At 44.2% G+C, this 16,891-nt stretch overlaps 1 protein-coding gene across 5 annotated transcripts in view; it reads left to right on the top strand.

Annotated features, from left to right (window-relative positions):
- Window positions 1-16,891, top strand: part of LOC108161857 (protein abrupt) — a 76,195-nt gene that overhangs the window by 34,124 nt on the left and 25,180 nt on the right. For 3 of the 5 annotated variants that reach the window (XM_017296228.1, XM_033392931.1, XM_033392930.1), the window contains 5 exons: window positions 2,172-2,287; window positions 13,728-14,599; window positions 14,803-15,415; window positions 15,484-15,774; window positions 15,847-16,045. In XM_017296228.1, coding sequence (XP_017151717.1) covers window positions 14,121-14,599; window positions 14,803-15,415; window positions 15,484-15,774; window positions 15,847-16,045 — 1,582 coding nt within the window. In that variant the 5' untranslated portion in view covers window positions 2,172-2,287; window positions 13,728-14,120. The remainder of the gene's footprint in view (window positions 1-2,171; window positions 2,288-13,727; window positions 14,600-14,802; window positions 15,416-15,483; window positions 15,775-15,846; window positions 16,046-16,891) is intronic. The other 2 variants (XM_017296229.1, XM_033392932.1) reach the window with 1 other exon arrangement.

Below are 16,891 nucleotides of genomic sequence, written 5' to 3'. Positions count from 1 at the left end.
CTGCAGTGCGGATATCCTTAAAAGTTAATGATTTGCAAAGATAATAGATCGAGCTTTTACAGGATTTTTGATTCGATTCGATCGAGTGGATATACTTGAAGATATGGTGACCCAAAGCTAGTTTTTTTTTACTTTTATTCAAGTTTCTTCGACTTTTTTGTATGGCAGGTCTTTAGTGGCAATAATTCTCAACAAAATTAGCTACCAATCATTCAAATTGTCCAAAGAATGTCAAAGGTACATATTTTATAGTAAATCAAAACCATTTTATGATACATTCAAAAGATCTGCAAGATCTTTGAGTCTCTGATCGGCAAGTTATGCTTCAATCTGTCATTCTACTCATTCCCTCAATCACATCTTTATTGTGAGAATCTCTGCTTCAACTAGAGAGACCTCCGCGCCTCCCTCAGAGCCCCATCTTCAATGCCATCTCCAGTCTCCCGAAAGTCTCCCAGAGCTGTGGCATTTGCTGGCTAATTAATAAACTTTCACATATCTGATTTCGTAAATCTTTTCACTTGCAACAGCCACAGCTTAAATGGCTTCTTTTTTTTTTTGGGGGTATTTTCTAACCGAAAATCGTTTTATGTAAATTATCAACGAATGAAATGCCGCGAGAGACCTGCGCGCAAGTCGCCGTGGAGTCGTTGTATTGTAAACATTTGTATAATTTATTGCATTTTGATAGTTGGAGTTTAATTACAGACTTTTCACTTGAGTTCAAAGTGAAAGTGCATTCGATGTCAAATGGTATCTGAATCTGATGCGGATGAACACCCGATCCACCGGGCGATCGATCCGCAGACCAGAGCTAACCAATTCGATTTGAGGCAACCTTTGACCTCTTGCCGCACCAGGTAGCAGACGGCAGTTGCACTTCTAGCCCAGTCCGGTCTCTGGTCGTGACCCCTCTGGAAATCATAAAGCAATAAATCTTTTTAATATCTCTCCTTGTTCTTGGTCTTGAAATCTTGCTGCTTTTTATTCTGTTTCTGTTCTGTTTTGTGGGCGTTCATTTTCCCTTTTCTTTTCTTTTTTTTTGGTTTTTTTTTTTGGTAGACTTTCTCACGTCCTTTGCTGCTGCGGAGGGGGGCGTGGTCATTACTCAAGTTTGTGGATTTGAAGTAATAACTCAGTGCGTCATAAAAATTTTAATTGCTTTGGGTTTTCCTCAGTTTTTGGTTGCGAAAGCAGTTCGGGTAATTAACATTAACCCAAAAATGTCCAAAAAAGCACAGACAGAGAGAGACAGAGCCCAGAGCCCTGGAACAATGCAAAGAACCCAGCGCCACGAACATGCCCCAAAACAATGAGGCAATAAAAATTGCAGCGCATAATTTTCCAGCCACCTTCGTAGAGGGTAACCCTTTTTTTCCAGCGGCCCCAAAATTTCCACGCGTATCAGTAATTAGTTTGGTTATTGTTTTACTTGGGAAGAGGCCGAAATGGGGGGTAGAATCTGAGAGATAAATCCATACAGAAGAGCCCTGCATAACGGTGCGCCAACCCTCGGCTCACTAGCTTTGCAGGCTGTTGGGGAAACCCTCGGCTCACTAGCTTCGCCTGCTCACGCCAATATGAGTAAAATAATTAGAAAAAAGTTAGCATCAAAGATGTCAAAGAAATCCTCATCTCTTCCAACAGTTCCTTCAACCTTTATCCCAATTTAAAGTACTGGAAATATTCTGCTAGTATTTCCATTAGATCCACCACCAATCGTTGCACGAATGATCGCTGTTCTCCTCTCCCCCAGACTTAAGATCTGTTTTTGGTATCTACCAGCATTCGGGAATAAAGAAAAGGCCGCCTTGTCATCTAGCAAAATTTATATGCGGGATCAAAGGGAAATCCTACAGCCTGCCAGCAACGAAAATCAACAGAGCCCAGTGCTAAGTGGGTGCAATTAGACCAGGGTCCATGCGGGAACAGGTAGAACAGGTAGCACAGGGATTGAGGTCCGAGGTGTAGAATGGCTCTAATGCATTGGGGGATGGAATGTATCTATTTCGAATTGAGCAACGCATCGAAACGCATCGCAAGGTGGCAATAAATTCTGATTGCAATTGACACTTTTATCGCCGGTCGCCTCATCGAAGGGATTCCATACAAACTTCTTCTAATGTTCAACTGGGTTTTTTCTTATATTTTTTTTGTATCTTTTGTTACAGACTGAAGCTGCAGCAGAAATACCAGAATCAGAATCAATTTAAATTGCAGCTGGAACCGAAGGAAAAACTCCTGCAGTAGAAAAAACGAGAAAACCTGCTTCGAAGAAAGAAGTACAGTAAGTACCATTCAAATATATGCCTACTACATAGACGGGGTAGATATTTACGAATAGAAATAGGGAGAGTTTATCTCCAGGGGGGCTCCACGACTGGCAAATCAATTCGCTAATTGAATGCGGCGCAATTGAAATGCTTCTTAATATTGTTAAATATCTGAACGAGTTGGCATTCCCTTCCCCCGAGTGCCCCCCCGGTTAACATTCTTAATAGAATCAAAGAGCGACGCAATATAACTTTTAATTTGGCGTAATTGTGATGGTCCCCTGTCTCGGGCTTGGAGACAGATTTACGTCCAGTTGGAAACAATAAAGAATAAATTCGAATTGGAGAGAAAAAGCCATGGTTTTGGTTAACGAAGTCCCAGATACTCTTGCACAATGGAATGCTAAATAAATAGGGAATAAATAAGAAATAGATCAGGAATAAGTACGGAATTAATACGGAATAAATACGGAATAAATACGGAATAAATAGGGAATAAATACTACATTATTTTTGAATTAAACTGATAAAGGATCGGTTTTCGCATAGAAATAAAAGTAGTCTTTAAAAAAACTATATTTCTATGAAAGTTTCATTTAGGTTAAGGATCCTATTTGTTTTTGCATTTTAACAAAGATTTAAAGATCCAAAATCCACCCTGAAAAAATCGTGTACCAAAAAAATGTCTTTTCTTCGATAATACCCTCTCTAAGACCATCCAAAACAGGAAAGAGACCCCTCAGGAGGCACTCACATGGGGTGGACTAGCCTGGGATAGATCTTCGAGGGGGGTAAGGGGTATATGCCCCGACAAATGATGAAATCAATTAACCAAATGGCGCGAGTACTCGACCAATTCCGCTGACCAGCGGCTACAGACCTCTTTTTTTTGCATTGGTTAATAGCCGCTTGTGCAAAAAATGAAATAGAGAGAATTGAAATCAAAATCAAAAATATTTCGATACACACACACACTGAGGCACACACACACACACGTACAAGCTTCAAAGGCTATGCCTCTGGCGCACAGTCCAAAAATGTTCTCCTCTGAGGAGCTTCAATTGTCTGCACTTGAGTTCAATTTCTGTTGGGTTGGGTCTCTGGTTAAAAATGCTTTTAAAGCTGCCACAGCCACACAGAAAGAGAGAGCGAGAGAGAGGGAGAGGGAGGCCGAGCAGACGAGGCAGATATTTTCGTCATAACTATAAATTTTATTAAGATTCAAATGTTCTGCGTACAAATTTAGATACAATTATTACTTACTTCAATGACGCCGAGAAGGGAGGGACAAAGAGGGAGATGGAAGATGGGGCAGGGGCAGGGTAGGAGATGAAAACCGTAGCATGAGGTCTCGTTACTGGTTGGTGGTTCTATTTCGTATGAAAAGCTCTCCCTAAAAGAGTTCCATTGTGCGGAGATTTCTGGGGACTTTGAAGAACTTTTGGAATAACTCCATTTGGGGGTATCTCTCCTCTCATCGGGTTTATATTTACTTGGAGAGAGTATATTCTTCCATTTATTTAGCAGTCAATTGAGGTTTTAAACGGATTAAATAAACCTCATGATTCCATAGAAGAAGCCAAGATAAATTACGATTTTTTGCATCGATAAAGGACCTTTTTTCGAGATAAACCTAGCCAAAAATCTCTCTGAAACGGAAATACCTTCAAATATTGAGAGAATGTCCCTGAATGGTTCCTTAAACCTGCTCTTAGTCCTTCCATCAGGTTCTTGGACACAAAAATACATCCCCTCTAATATAGAACTGTCAAATTCTTTGGCTTTGGCTTTGTCAGTGTGATGGATCTGCCAGACCCGACCTGAGGCCTTAATTTCCCACCCCACTCACCCTAGGCCACCACCCGCCCCCCACCACCACCCCTACCGCTTCATCCACCTCTCAGATCATTCGTCAAATGACAATTACAATGACTTAATTACTTTTAATAAAGACGTCCCGTATGTGGCCTCTTCATTAGCGACGAAAAAAAAACAAACCTACGAGTACGGGGACTTTTTTGCATAATGCCTCATTATGCTTAGACCATGGGGCAGATCTGCGAGTAGTGGGCGGTGTAGCGGTGGGCGGGGGACGGGGGACGGGGGACGTTCGCCTTAATACATACAAATTGAAAATTGATGAATTTTTCCGGTGTCCGAAGATCTATCTCTCTCTCGGTGGATCCATCCATGAGATGCGAATGCAGCAGCTGCCCCTCGCACTCGAATATCAATTAGTGTGTGGGGGGCTGTGTGGGATTACTTACCGATCCAGCGATCCACCGATCCATCGATCCACCGATCTGCCCCGGATCCAATCGATTCTATCGAACAATCAATGGCAATTGCTTGGGATCGCCAGCGAATGGAAATTACTCGTAATAATGACTTTAATTGAATATTGCGCACTTCATTCATTCCGCGTTCTAAATTTGAATTTGAATTTGAGAGAGAAGAGGGGCAGGGGCAGAGGCAGCAGCATATTATCCATTATAAACTTCCAATCGACCATAAACACTTGGGAGCCGGGTAGCCGGGCAGCCGGGTGGCTGTCTGTGTGTGTATCCATGAGATACGTACGATACAAAGTGAGGGATCGATCCAAACGACAACGGGTCTGTGGCTTTATATTTGGATATTGCCGGGTAATGAAGTCCGCTTCACATGGCCAAGATTCGCCGGCAGCGTATCGGAGAACCCCCCACACATCGAACCCCAACATCCCCAAACAATTCAAGCATGAAAGCAATTTTTAATTTATTTTGGTTGAGCGCTTCACTTTTTTCCTAAAATTATGACATAATAGCAACAACAGCAACAACAACAACAACATCCAACGAGCCACCTAATAATGTCATATGGAATTGATTGTGCCCCGAACGACGAGTACCGTACCGCCCCGCGACCCAGAGCCAGGCGGGGGAGCTATACAAACTGGACCGGACTGTACGGACACCTCTCTGTGGCTCTCTCGCACGCTCTCGGGGTAGTGTGGGAAAAGTATATTTGGATGCGGATGGCAACAAACACCTTCCGCTTCACAAATCACCAGCGACGCTACAAGAGTGTGTGTGTGTGTGGGGGTGTTCTTTCTGTAGATACTTCGATTGCTTGCTGCCAGCTCCCATGGCATCAGCGTTTGACCAGTTGTCAGTCGGTTAATGTTATAATTAACCTGTCCACCGCAGCAGTCGCCAATGGTCGCATATCGATCCAGCAGCTGGATGGCCTCCAAAAAGGAACCTACCGCTGCACAGCTTGGGCATGTGTAAATATAGTAGTATCTGAGCAGATCTTGGGGTTCTTGGGGTGGGTTCTGAGGACTGGGAAACTGGTATTTGTAGAAGGAAAATATCTTCTATCAAGGTTTCCACAATTGAAGTTTGAAGGCATTACCAATAACCTTTTTTCCCAAAATGATCATCGTTGAATACCTTGGGGACATCCTACCGTTCCTCAGGTATTGCCATTCCTCATTCCTTATGGGGTCTGTAATGTCTTAAAAGTCAATAGAAACTTTGAAAGTTTGAACTGTATCTGGATTTGTGCAAAAAAGTATCTTGTATCTTAATAAACTAAGATTATTTATGGAGTCTTGGGGTTAGTTTTTCTTTAATTTCATGGTTCTACTTTTTGAGAATTTTAAATAAATAAAATTAAATTAAATAAATAAAATACAATCCTAATACCTTTGAATTAAAAAAATAAATTAAAATAAAGTAAAATTAAATGTAAAATTCAAAAAATTAAAAAATATTTAATATTTAAATGGGAAGAAAATATAGTGCAAAATACAAATTTGATCCGTACATTTTTTTTGCAAAGAAAATCTCAAATTTTAGTAGTTTTCAATGCACCGACTTAATCGATAATTATATAATAGTACCTGACATAATGGTATCTTTACTGTGATCATTTTTTATTCCAAAATACAAATTTATCTTTTTTTTTTAAATCGAGTATTAAATATATTTTCCATAATGTGTGCTAATAAATGTTAATTCCATTAGACAAGTTATTCGCTTAATCTAACCACAGACCCCTTGCAATGATTGCTTTCAATTCTATTGAGACAGCCACCTCTCAGATCCCCAAGTCCCCCTCTACTTCTCTGAGAGATAGTTTCTCTGGGATTATAATCGTAAAATCTGTGGCGCAGTATCCGCTTGTGTATCTGCGAGTATAATTGATTTACCCACATATGTATCTGTATCTGCATTTGTATCTGTATCTGTATCAGGTTTAATTTCAATGGAGTTCCGTGGGCGCAGGAGATGGGCTAACTATGTAAACACGATCATTAAATAAAACATTGAAAGCGAACAGGCAGAAAAAGAGACAAACAGAGAGAGAGAGGGAGAGGCAGGCAGATACATTGCTAGAGCAAGAGCGAGAGAGCTGCCAGCGCAAATAGAAATAGAAAACAAAGAGGAGCGGAGCGGAGAGAGAGAGAGACGAAAAGGAAACAAGTTAACCAATGAAATAAACGCAAATTTAATGACAACCAACGCGCCACGCACAACTTGGCCAATACGCGTTGTTTTCCCCCTTTGAGCCATGGCCAAGAGAGCACTTTACAGCGTCAGATCGGATCGTATCGGATCTCTCTCGAAAAACGAAAACTACAAAATGGAATACATAATAAGTACATAAAATCTAGGGGAACAATGAATTAAATGTTATGAGGCACACACTTACAGCTGCAGATACATACCGTAGATACATATGTATCTGTAGCTCCACTGATCTCTCCCGCTTCTCGTGTGTGCTTTTTTATTGCTATTCAATACCGAAAGTTTTTCGGGGCATACCTGAGGGAAATTTAATGCCAGTATGTGTATCTGTATCTCTCAGATGCGGACACATTCTTGTAGTTGCTTTCTCTTTGTGTTAATTGTATTCCAAAATAATGATGAGCTGTTGCTGGAGTTGGTGTTGGCCTGCATCTTGTATCTGTTAGATACTTTAGCCGTCGCTGGCTAATTTAATTTATGGCCAGTTTATGTAAATTTCAAATACCATTTAGTTTGTTTGTGTCCAGCTTTTTTTTTTTCTTCCCCCAGCCAATGCCAGATCGATTCTCTGTGTATCTGTATCTTTGTATCTTTAATTTCTTCTTCTACGCTTTAGTTTTGTTTCTTTCTTTTTCTTCAATATTAACCATTTTTATTGTATACGACAGTTCATTGACATCCCATCCATCCCATCCATCCCATCTACTAGTTGTATCTTTCGGTGTGTGCCGCACCAAAAGAAAGTTGAAAAACTCTCGTGAGTGACGGCATTTGCATAAATTTGGCAACACATTTCTTGGCCATGCGAAACTAGCGGCAGCTCCAGCTCCAGCTCCGGGCTAATTGCGGCCCATTGAGATGGCTATCAGCGGACTCGCCCCATTAAGAGAGCCATTTCGTCTAAGTTGGAAATTAATTAGGACAGGTTGCCCCATCCCTGCCAGCCGGCTAGTGGGTGCCAATAAAAACGCATTGCACTATCCGTGCCCCGCCAGATCAGATCTGCCTCCCTGAGTAATAGCCTCCACGCATCTCACGAATGACGATCCGCCCATCTAGATTTCAGGTTTAAGTTTCGATTGCGATTATTGCGCTTCAAATGCTCGTATATTTTGCTTGGGTTACCCTCTTGGAAGGGTATATTGGGCGGGCCAAGGCCCATACCCCTCTTTCCTGTGAGTATTGGGTATATACTTGGTCGGATTATACCTGTTTCCCCTCTCGATTGGTATTTTTTATTTGCTCATTTAATTTCTGAATTTCTGAAATTACTCAATTAGTTTAATTAGCGGCTGCTGCTAGTGGATCGTGGCCGGGACCTAAGCCAGGCCGAGTGTGACAACGATACCCGCCCGCTCTCTTTCTCCACCTTGATTGATTTTTCCCCAAAACATAATGTAATTCTCGCGTCAGAGAGACACCGAGAGAGGCATCATCCAAGTCAAAGGCGACTTTGGCGACGGTCATTTGTCAAAATCATTAATGCAATTACAGCGACCAGACTGCGACTGTGACTGCGACTGTGACGGGGACTGGGACTAGGGGGGGACTCCTCTCCAGTGAGAGGACTGTGTCTTGGGGCTCTTGCCTGGCTGCTAATTATTTTGAATTATTCAATTTCATGTCTCAATTTAAATTCTCGAAGGCAATTAGGAAAAGTCGTTCCATCTCCGTCTCAGTTTTTTAGTTTTTCTGCCATTGAGTGGCACTTTGATGCGTGTCCATCTATGGGAGGGCCTGGGCCTGAAGGTGGAGTGAAAAAGACTTTCGTGGTGGGTCTGTGGGACCTGTTTTTGGGCGAAAATGCAAATGAGAATACGTGTGTGTGTGCGTGTGTGTGTGTGGCGAACAAAAATAAAACCATTTAAATAATTGAAAATCGAACAAATCGCGCTGCGAGACCCCAAAAACACACACAAAAACGGCATGGAATAGATTTCGAACGATTTCGGTTCAATAATAAGTAAAATGGAAAATGTCTGGATGGAAACGTATGCAAATTCTGAAAAAGAGCCACTAGGTAGAAGTGTGGTAGGGGGGAGTGTGGTTGGGGGGCCAGGCATAGCCTAAACAAAATGGTGTCCGACAACTAAATTCAACTATGATGGCTGTACAGCGATATGTATGGTTTTGTAGGAGTGTATATAGGGATGTGAGTGTGTGGAGTGCTAGGGATGGGTGCGTGATTATCGATGGGATAGGTTAGGTAGAGGCGGCTGCCAGGCTGGCTTGGAGCCCGTCGCACTTGGGAAGGTTTATCGAGGGGTTTTGTTTGGAGAAAGTATGGATTGTTATAGGAATAAAGAGAAATACATCATCAAATAAGGTGTATATTTCGGTATATTTTGGCTATGAAACGCTGGAAGAAAGGCAAAGATTTTAACAGAATTCCCTTGCATTCAATGAAACCGAAAATTTCCATAGAATCCCCCAACTTCTTGGCTCTTCATCCCATGCCCAAAGAGTTCAAAGAAAAAGGTAAACTAAAACTGGAAAAAATATATGAAAAAAGAATTTAAATCATTTTAAATTTAAATTAAATAAATATTAAATTTAACAAATTTAATATTTAATTAAATTAAATAAATATTAAATTTAAATGAAATAAATGTAATATTTAAATTTAAAAAATCGTAAATGTAAATTAATAAAATATTAAATTTAAATTGAATATTTCCGAGTATGTATTTCCAATGCAAAATTCAAAGAAAGTGACAAAAAATATGATTCTCGATCGATGAGATTTCGCTTCTCTATCTTCAATGGTATCGAAGATTGAATAATATGACCCCTAACCCCTTTTTAAGCCACACTTCTGCTTTATTTTCCACACCTTTGAAGGATATTCCTTCCCACCAGAAACCACAGTCACGCTCCGCACTCACGATTCACGCACATCTCCAGCCAGAAGGCCTACAAATAGCTAGAGATACATATGTACACACAGAAGTACATATATACATATATACATACGTAGGTGCGAACATAAATACATAGATATGTATCTGTATATGCTGTATGTTGGTTTTGCGTTCGGCCAGCAAATGCGTGTTAGATTGTTGATGTGCAAAATCTAATTAATTATTTCATTAAAACAAAAACAAAAAACGAGCCATTTTATTGACATTCTAATTTGGATTTTTAGAATATTCCGCTCTAAACATATACATATATATATGTGCATGAGAAAGATATAAATACAGATACGAGTACATACGAATTATCCAATGTACGAGGGTATGCCCCCGCATGCCGTAAAACACGGCGGATGAGCGATTTTAATTGGTTTTTAACTAATTTGCCTGCATAGCAGCCCCCCCAAGCCACTCCTCTCCTCCCCCCAAGAGATAGAGGGAGATGGAGAGAGACCCTTTTTGCATTTGGGGGGGTGGTAGGGGGGGGGGGGGCTGCTTAAACGTCCATTGCTGACAATCTATATACTATAATTCGATTTGACATTTTGTGCCCGGCGCGGCCGTCCGGCGACCGGCGACAATGACCAACATTTAATCGAGATTTTGTGTGTGTCCAAAACTAATCAGGAGCATAACAAATTATCCACAGAATGGTAACAAATTGGAAATTATCTGCCAGATAATTGGTCACATTTATGGGGGGGGATACGGATACACCATCCCAAGCTTTTGAGTCAATATCCCATTTCCTGCGTGTTCCCCACCTCCCCTTCCCCCGTTGGGCGTTACAATATGGAGTCATAAACGATATAAACATAACTGTAAAGATAAAAGTAATGATGGAGCCCACGAAAAGGAGGGACTCGCAAGAAAACTACAGACTTGTATCACGCATTCGAAGCTCCCTTTTTGACAACTCCAAATGCAAATCGTAAAAATAACAATCATCATCATAGCGGGCGGGTTTTCCCCCCGTCCCTCGGAACGTATGTACACATGAGGGGGCGGAAAGGGCTAGGAGGGGGGAGGGTAAAGTATTTGCCCAGATACTTTACTTTCGGTTCACTCACCAAGGCGCCGTATCAATTTACCCAAAAATAACAAGTAACTATGAGCCGTGTGGCGAGTGGAGACCTTGAGATACTCTTTGCAAGGATTTTGGAGGGAATTTTGGTTGGAAAATGAGGAGAAAATGTACCTTTTTGCGTTTAAAAAATTGTAGAAAATATTACAATAAAATTGGGCTTTTAAAAATTAGCTTTTCTCCTGGAAAATTGATTAATTAATGGGATACAAATGCGGAAGCTCTTCAAACAGCAGTAGATACAGCACAGAAGACAGCCGCATTCGAGAAGAGCCTGGACCCAGCTCTAAAGCCAGCCTAAAATGGCGTACCAAAGAAATGTATGGCCGTTACTCTTCTCTGGGTCAAAGGGAGTGCACTGAACACTCTTAGCTCAACATTTGACAGATTTATCCTGCCATAAACCTTTCCAAAATAGTCTCGAAATGAAGTAAATCTCGAAAAACCAACGGAGGTAAGGACGTGCTCAAAAGTAGACCTATTGGATACATAAGGAAGAGCTCTTGAAACAGCTGGGGACTCAAAAGTTATAGTAGAGATAGAGATAGAGAATATATATCTTCATGGCTGTGTTTATACCCCGAAAGAGTGCTCAAGCCCAGCTCTTCCCTCAACCGAACCCTCATAAAAGACCTACGAATAGATAGCTCCTACTGTAGTAATGAAGGCAAACCTTTTCCCTAACCAGATACACCCAATTCCTTGCCGGAACCGACGGGGCTGTACTACAAATAGTTAGTGCCAATTTGATTGTGCTCATGGCCAACAGCCGTTGTAGACGCCACCCCAGCCCCTTTCGAATGTGCGTGTTTGTACAGTCATATGTATGGATCGTTATATAGTATCTATGTATCTAGATATGTGCACACACATGTATCTGTGTGTATTTGCCGATGATTGTGTGTTGTTTAGTAATTCGTTTTTTATTTACCATTATCATTTACATTTATTTGTTATTATGTTACGCGGATATCCAAGTCCCCCACAACCCCCTCAACCGACTAAACAAGTGCGGGCTATGCCCCCCGTCCACGTTTTGTTGCCAAATAGATTTTTGTTTTGCTAAAATGTTCGGTTTTTAGGCAGTTTTGCAGCCATTTTGGAACATTTTGAAGTGTGGCAGGGCATTGCATTCGGCAATTGCTGCGTTTGTTGCATCCCCCCTCCCTCCCCACCCACACACGTAGCACGGGTATCTAGCACACCCACCCCCACACCCAATATCCTTCCTCTGATTACATGTGAACCCGCCCCCTTAAAAAAATATTTTTTGTCGGTTACCAAGCCGGAACGTACGTGTATCTACTGCTGTTGTTGTTTTATTTTCGTCGGTGGGTTCTTGGCTTTCGTTAGTTATGGCCCCCTGCTATCCCCTCCCCTCCCCGCCCCGCACCGAATTTATGCGATGCGAATGTTTTTTCAATAAACGAAATAATTGCCAGCAAATGTGTTATGATGAAATTGTTTTGGGTTACTTCATAAATTAGCGCAAACGAAAAACACACGCAGCACTGGGCACTGTCAAAGGGGCCCCCATCAACCCCCATGTGGCAGCCAAATTCGTAGTGATGTAGAAACCGTAAAAATAACTATTAAACAACAAATAAAATAGGTCTACTTTTGAGCAAGTCCCTACTTCCGATGGGTTTTTCGAGACTATTTGGAAAGGGTTTAGGTGTGCCTCTAAATCTGTCTAATGTTGAGCCAGGCGTGTATCCAATCGATTGAACTGTGAAGAAGAGTAACGGCCATACATTTCTTTGGTATGCCATTTCAGGCTGGCTTTTGAGCTGGCTCCAGGCTCTATGCGATCTCAGCCGCTCTCTTGAGCGTTTTAGCCATGCCTGCCTGTAGGTGGACCCTGTATCCTTTCATTTATGCCAAGATTCTTTGCATCCCCTTTTTGCCTGAGCGCTGAAGAGTCATTCCCTAGATCAGTGCCCATAAAGGTGTATCTACCTACACATATCTCTTTCAACTATCTCTAGCTTTCTGTTAAAAGATGCATCTAAGCCTTAGTTATAAGCTTTTAAGGCTTAACCTTAAGTCTGGAGCTGTACTACATATCCAAACTCCTCAAAAAAAAGGTCACAGAATACTTTGATAGCTGAAATGTAAGCCCCAGCTCTCTAGCCCATCCCCTTCTCTGCTGACTAAACCAGATCAATGTAATCCCCGGCAACAAGCAGGCCCTGTTGCCAAACGGGATGACTGCACTGCCGTCCGGCCTCTGTTCAATAGTGCCTTAGTCACGGCCAGGCAAGTGATGGTCATAATCGGGTCTCAAGCACCAGAATCATTAATCAAGCAGCGAGGGACTGAGTCAGAGTGGAGTGCCCCTTGGTAGGGCCGAACATGATCTTTGTGGGGTGGGGGGATGCAGGCGCCAATTGCAGGAAAAGAGTTTCCGCCTCCCCGAGATACGATTGCAAAAGATCGGTAATGGTAATCGTAATCGTAATCGTCATAGTCGTAGATCCCAGAGAGGGAGGGAGAGAGAGAGATGAATGCGTTTATAAATATTTTGATGGTGGTACATCGATCAGGTTTTTGGGTTCCGCTCAGAAGCCACTCGAAGATGGATGGATTGCCGGGGCTCTTCTAATGATCTTGTACAATTGCTTTGGGTTTTTCTCCTCATTCGCGGAGGTTCGCGGAGGTTCGTGGAGGTTCGTGGAGTGGAGCATTGTGTGGCTTGTAAACGCTTAGACGTTAAATTAAATTGATTTGCGTCTAATGCCCCGACAAGTGGTGGCCGGACTTCGGTTCGTGTAATTAATGATTCCATTAGACACCGCAGCGGAGACCCGGTCCCGCTGCTTATGTATGAATAATTGGTAATAATATTTAATGATTGGCTCTGGCCGCCACCTGCCACCTGCCACAGCAATTGTACCGCCACTGGACTTATAGTTTTTGTATCCCCCCATTTCTCTTGCAGCTCCTACCATCATTACCAGCTCCGTCTATGGCCACGGCGGCGGCAAGCAGAGTCCGGTGAAAATGGACAAGGGCCGCCTGAGATTGCCGCAACTTTCGCCAAATTAGCAGCAGGCCAGGAACAGGAGAGCAGACATCCACGGATACACAGAGGAGACACTGAGGAGTCTCTCTCTCTCTCTCTCTCTCTCTCTCGTTGGCTAAGTAAATATTTGCGAATCTCGACAAAAGGGCCACAACAATAGACATTCAATCGGAGCCGAGGAATTAGCCACAAAAGAAGACGCATCGCGCGAGTCCATTAAGACCAAAGCCCCACTCCCCCCCTGTCGCCCCGTCGCCCCGTTTTGGCACGCACAGATCCCGGGAGCAGGTCCAGAGCCGGTCCACTTAAATGACCGAATCCACACAGCTGCAGACGGCGGAGAACAACAACGCGGGCGTGGTGAAAATGGAGCCACCGCCACCGGCGACCTCCTCATCCTCGGGCCACGCGCTTTCCGCACTCTCCATGGCGGCCACCGGCTCCGCCCTCTCCCCAGCCACACCGCCCCCATCCGCCCTGGGTCTGGCCCAGCACCAGCACCATCTCCACCACCAACAACAACAGCAGCAACAACAGCAACAGCAGCACTACGCCCTCAAATGGAACGACTTCCAGACCTCGATACTCAGCTCGTTCCGGCACCTGCGCGACGAGGAGGACTTCGTGGACGTGACCCTGGCCTGCGACGAGCGCTCCTTCACCGCCCACAAGGTGGTGCTCAGCGCCTGCAGTCCCTACTTTCGCAAACTGCTCAAGGCCAATCCCTGCGAGCATCCCATTGTCATACTGCGGGATGTGCGGAGCGACGATGTCGAGAATCTATTGAGGTGAGCGTCCTACCCTAAGAATCAGGGAATATAGACCTAAAACCCTAGGAATATATAGTAGATTGGTAGATGAACCCAAAAGGAGGGGTTTTCTGCCTTTTCTATTCATTCAAAGTCCCCTGTCCTTGGGTGTTCCTAGAGGCAGGCCTTCAGCCTGTTCATTCCCTTCTGAATACCGTCTAATCTTCCTCTCTAACCCCCAGCTTTATGTACAACGGCGAGGTGAATGTCAGTCACGAACAGTTGCCCGACTTCCTGAAGACTGCGCATCTGCTGCAGATCCGCGGACTGGCGGATGTCAATGGGGGCTATCCCTATGCCAAGGCCCTCTCCGCCGCCCTCTCGCACAGCAGCAGCAGCAGCCACAACAACAACATCAGCAGTAGCCACAACAACAACCTGTCGGAGAGCAGCAGCCACAACAAGATCAGCAGCTATCTGCCGCAGGCCCAGACACAGATCCTGAACAACAGCAACATCAGCAGCGGCAGCGGCAGCGGCAGCGGCAGTGGCAGCAACAGCGGGGCACTCAACAGCAGTCACGGCTCACCCTTCAGCACGCCCCAGGCCCCAGCCTCAGTGCCGGCTTCGAGTGCCGCAGCGGCCGCGGCGGCAGCAGCAGCGGCAGCCTCCCTCACCGCTGCCGTGGCAGCAGCGGCAGCTGCCACAGCCAACGCCAACAGCAGCAGCCAGGCACAGGGACAGGGCCAGGGCCAGAGTGGAGGAAGCGGCAGTGGCACGCCCGCCATCCAGGAGCTGAAGGCATCGGCAGCGTCGCCCGTAAGAACACCCAAACACGAACCCAATCCCAGCAAAGTAACGCTTGCACCAGACCTGTAGGCCCGACTCCAGACGCCCACTAACCCACGCGATTATCGTTTCAGGCCAGCAGCAACCACTGGGACATGAGCGATCTGGAGGGGAGCCGCAAGAGCCACCTCACGCCGCCGCCGCAGAAGCGCATCAAGAGCGCCGATCTCTTCCGGGCCCAGCACGGCATCAGCCCCGAGAGGCTGCTGCTCGACCGTGAGTTTCCCGTGGCCGGACAGCACCCGCTGACGCGCAACCGCAGCGGACGCGACACCTCCAAGGACCGGGAGCGCAACCTGGAGCTGCGCGAGTCCCTGCTGGGACAGGCCCTGGAGAACAGCAACGGCCAGCAGGCGGCGAATCAGGTAGGTCTCGACTCCCTCACGTCTCTATTCAGAACGGGCCCCTCACGCCGTCCGATATCTGGTGTCGCGCAGAAACACGATCTCGGACAAAGTGCCGGCGAGGACTCGAACAGCAGCGACACGGAGCCCTCGGACCGGGGCGATGGCCAGCACGATGGCACCCTCGACGGCATCGACAATCAGCGCTCGCACTCGTTCCCCAATGCATTCCTCGGCCTCCAGGGCATACCCGGGCTGCTGCCTGGGCCCTCTGGAATGGGCAGTGATTTCGGTGAGTACTGTACTTGAACGATTACGATTACGATTACGATAACGATTACGATTATGAGCTTGCCATTCGTTTACACTTTATTCGATCGAATATTCTAAAATACTTGCCTCTTGTGTATGATTTACCGATCGATCGGAGCGACATTCGCATATGATTTGCATTTTGCTAGACATTTGTTGCATAGTAACTAGCTATCAGTGTATCGATAAACCGATAAGCCGCTAATCGAACGAAATTTTGTAAAGAAACCAATTGGCATAAACAAAAAGATGATAAATACATACAAATAATTGGCATAAACCAGGCATATGGCATTTACACACCAAAAATACAATTTGTTATCGATTAATCGACCTTTTATTTATCGATTGAACAATGCGAGTTATATACCAAATTTCGCGTATAATTTGCATATTTATAGACATTAGATCACTTGTAACTTACTATAGAATAATCGATAAACCGATAAACGCAAAAATACGAAAAAACAATTGGCAGCAAACAAATTATAATGAAAGTATAAGCAAAATCCCCCTAATCCAAATTGTAAACAAAATCCATGTAAATTCTAAGACAAAGAGCTATCGATAGTTATCGGTTTATTGTGGAATATGTTATAATCGAAACCTTTTGCATTCCTTATTCATGTATACAAGTTTTATATAATTATTATCCACCTAAGTCGTAGCATAAGTAGTGCAGTGAAACACACAAATGAGCAATCGGATGGGGCCATTTATCGATAACACGGCCATAACGATATACACCCAATTTAGCAGGCACTCGATGCTAAAGAGGAAGAGGCAATCATTACGTCCATAACCAACTGTCGCTGGTCCAAAGCCG

This window comes from Drosophila miranda, chromosome 4 (genome assembly GCF_003369915.1).
Source record: "Drosophila miranda strain MSH22 chromosome 4, D.miranda_PacBio2.1, whole genome shotgun sequence".
In the NCBI taxonomy this organism is placed as follows: domain Eukaryota; kingdom Metazoa; phylum Arthropoda; class Insecta; order Diptera; family Drosophilidae; genus Drosophila; species Drosophila miranda.
Note: the sequence above shows the minus strand (reverse complement) of the source record. Positions and strands in the feature narration are given on the sequence as shown.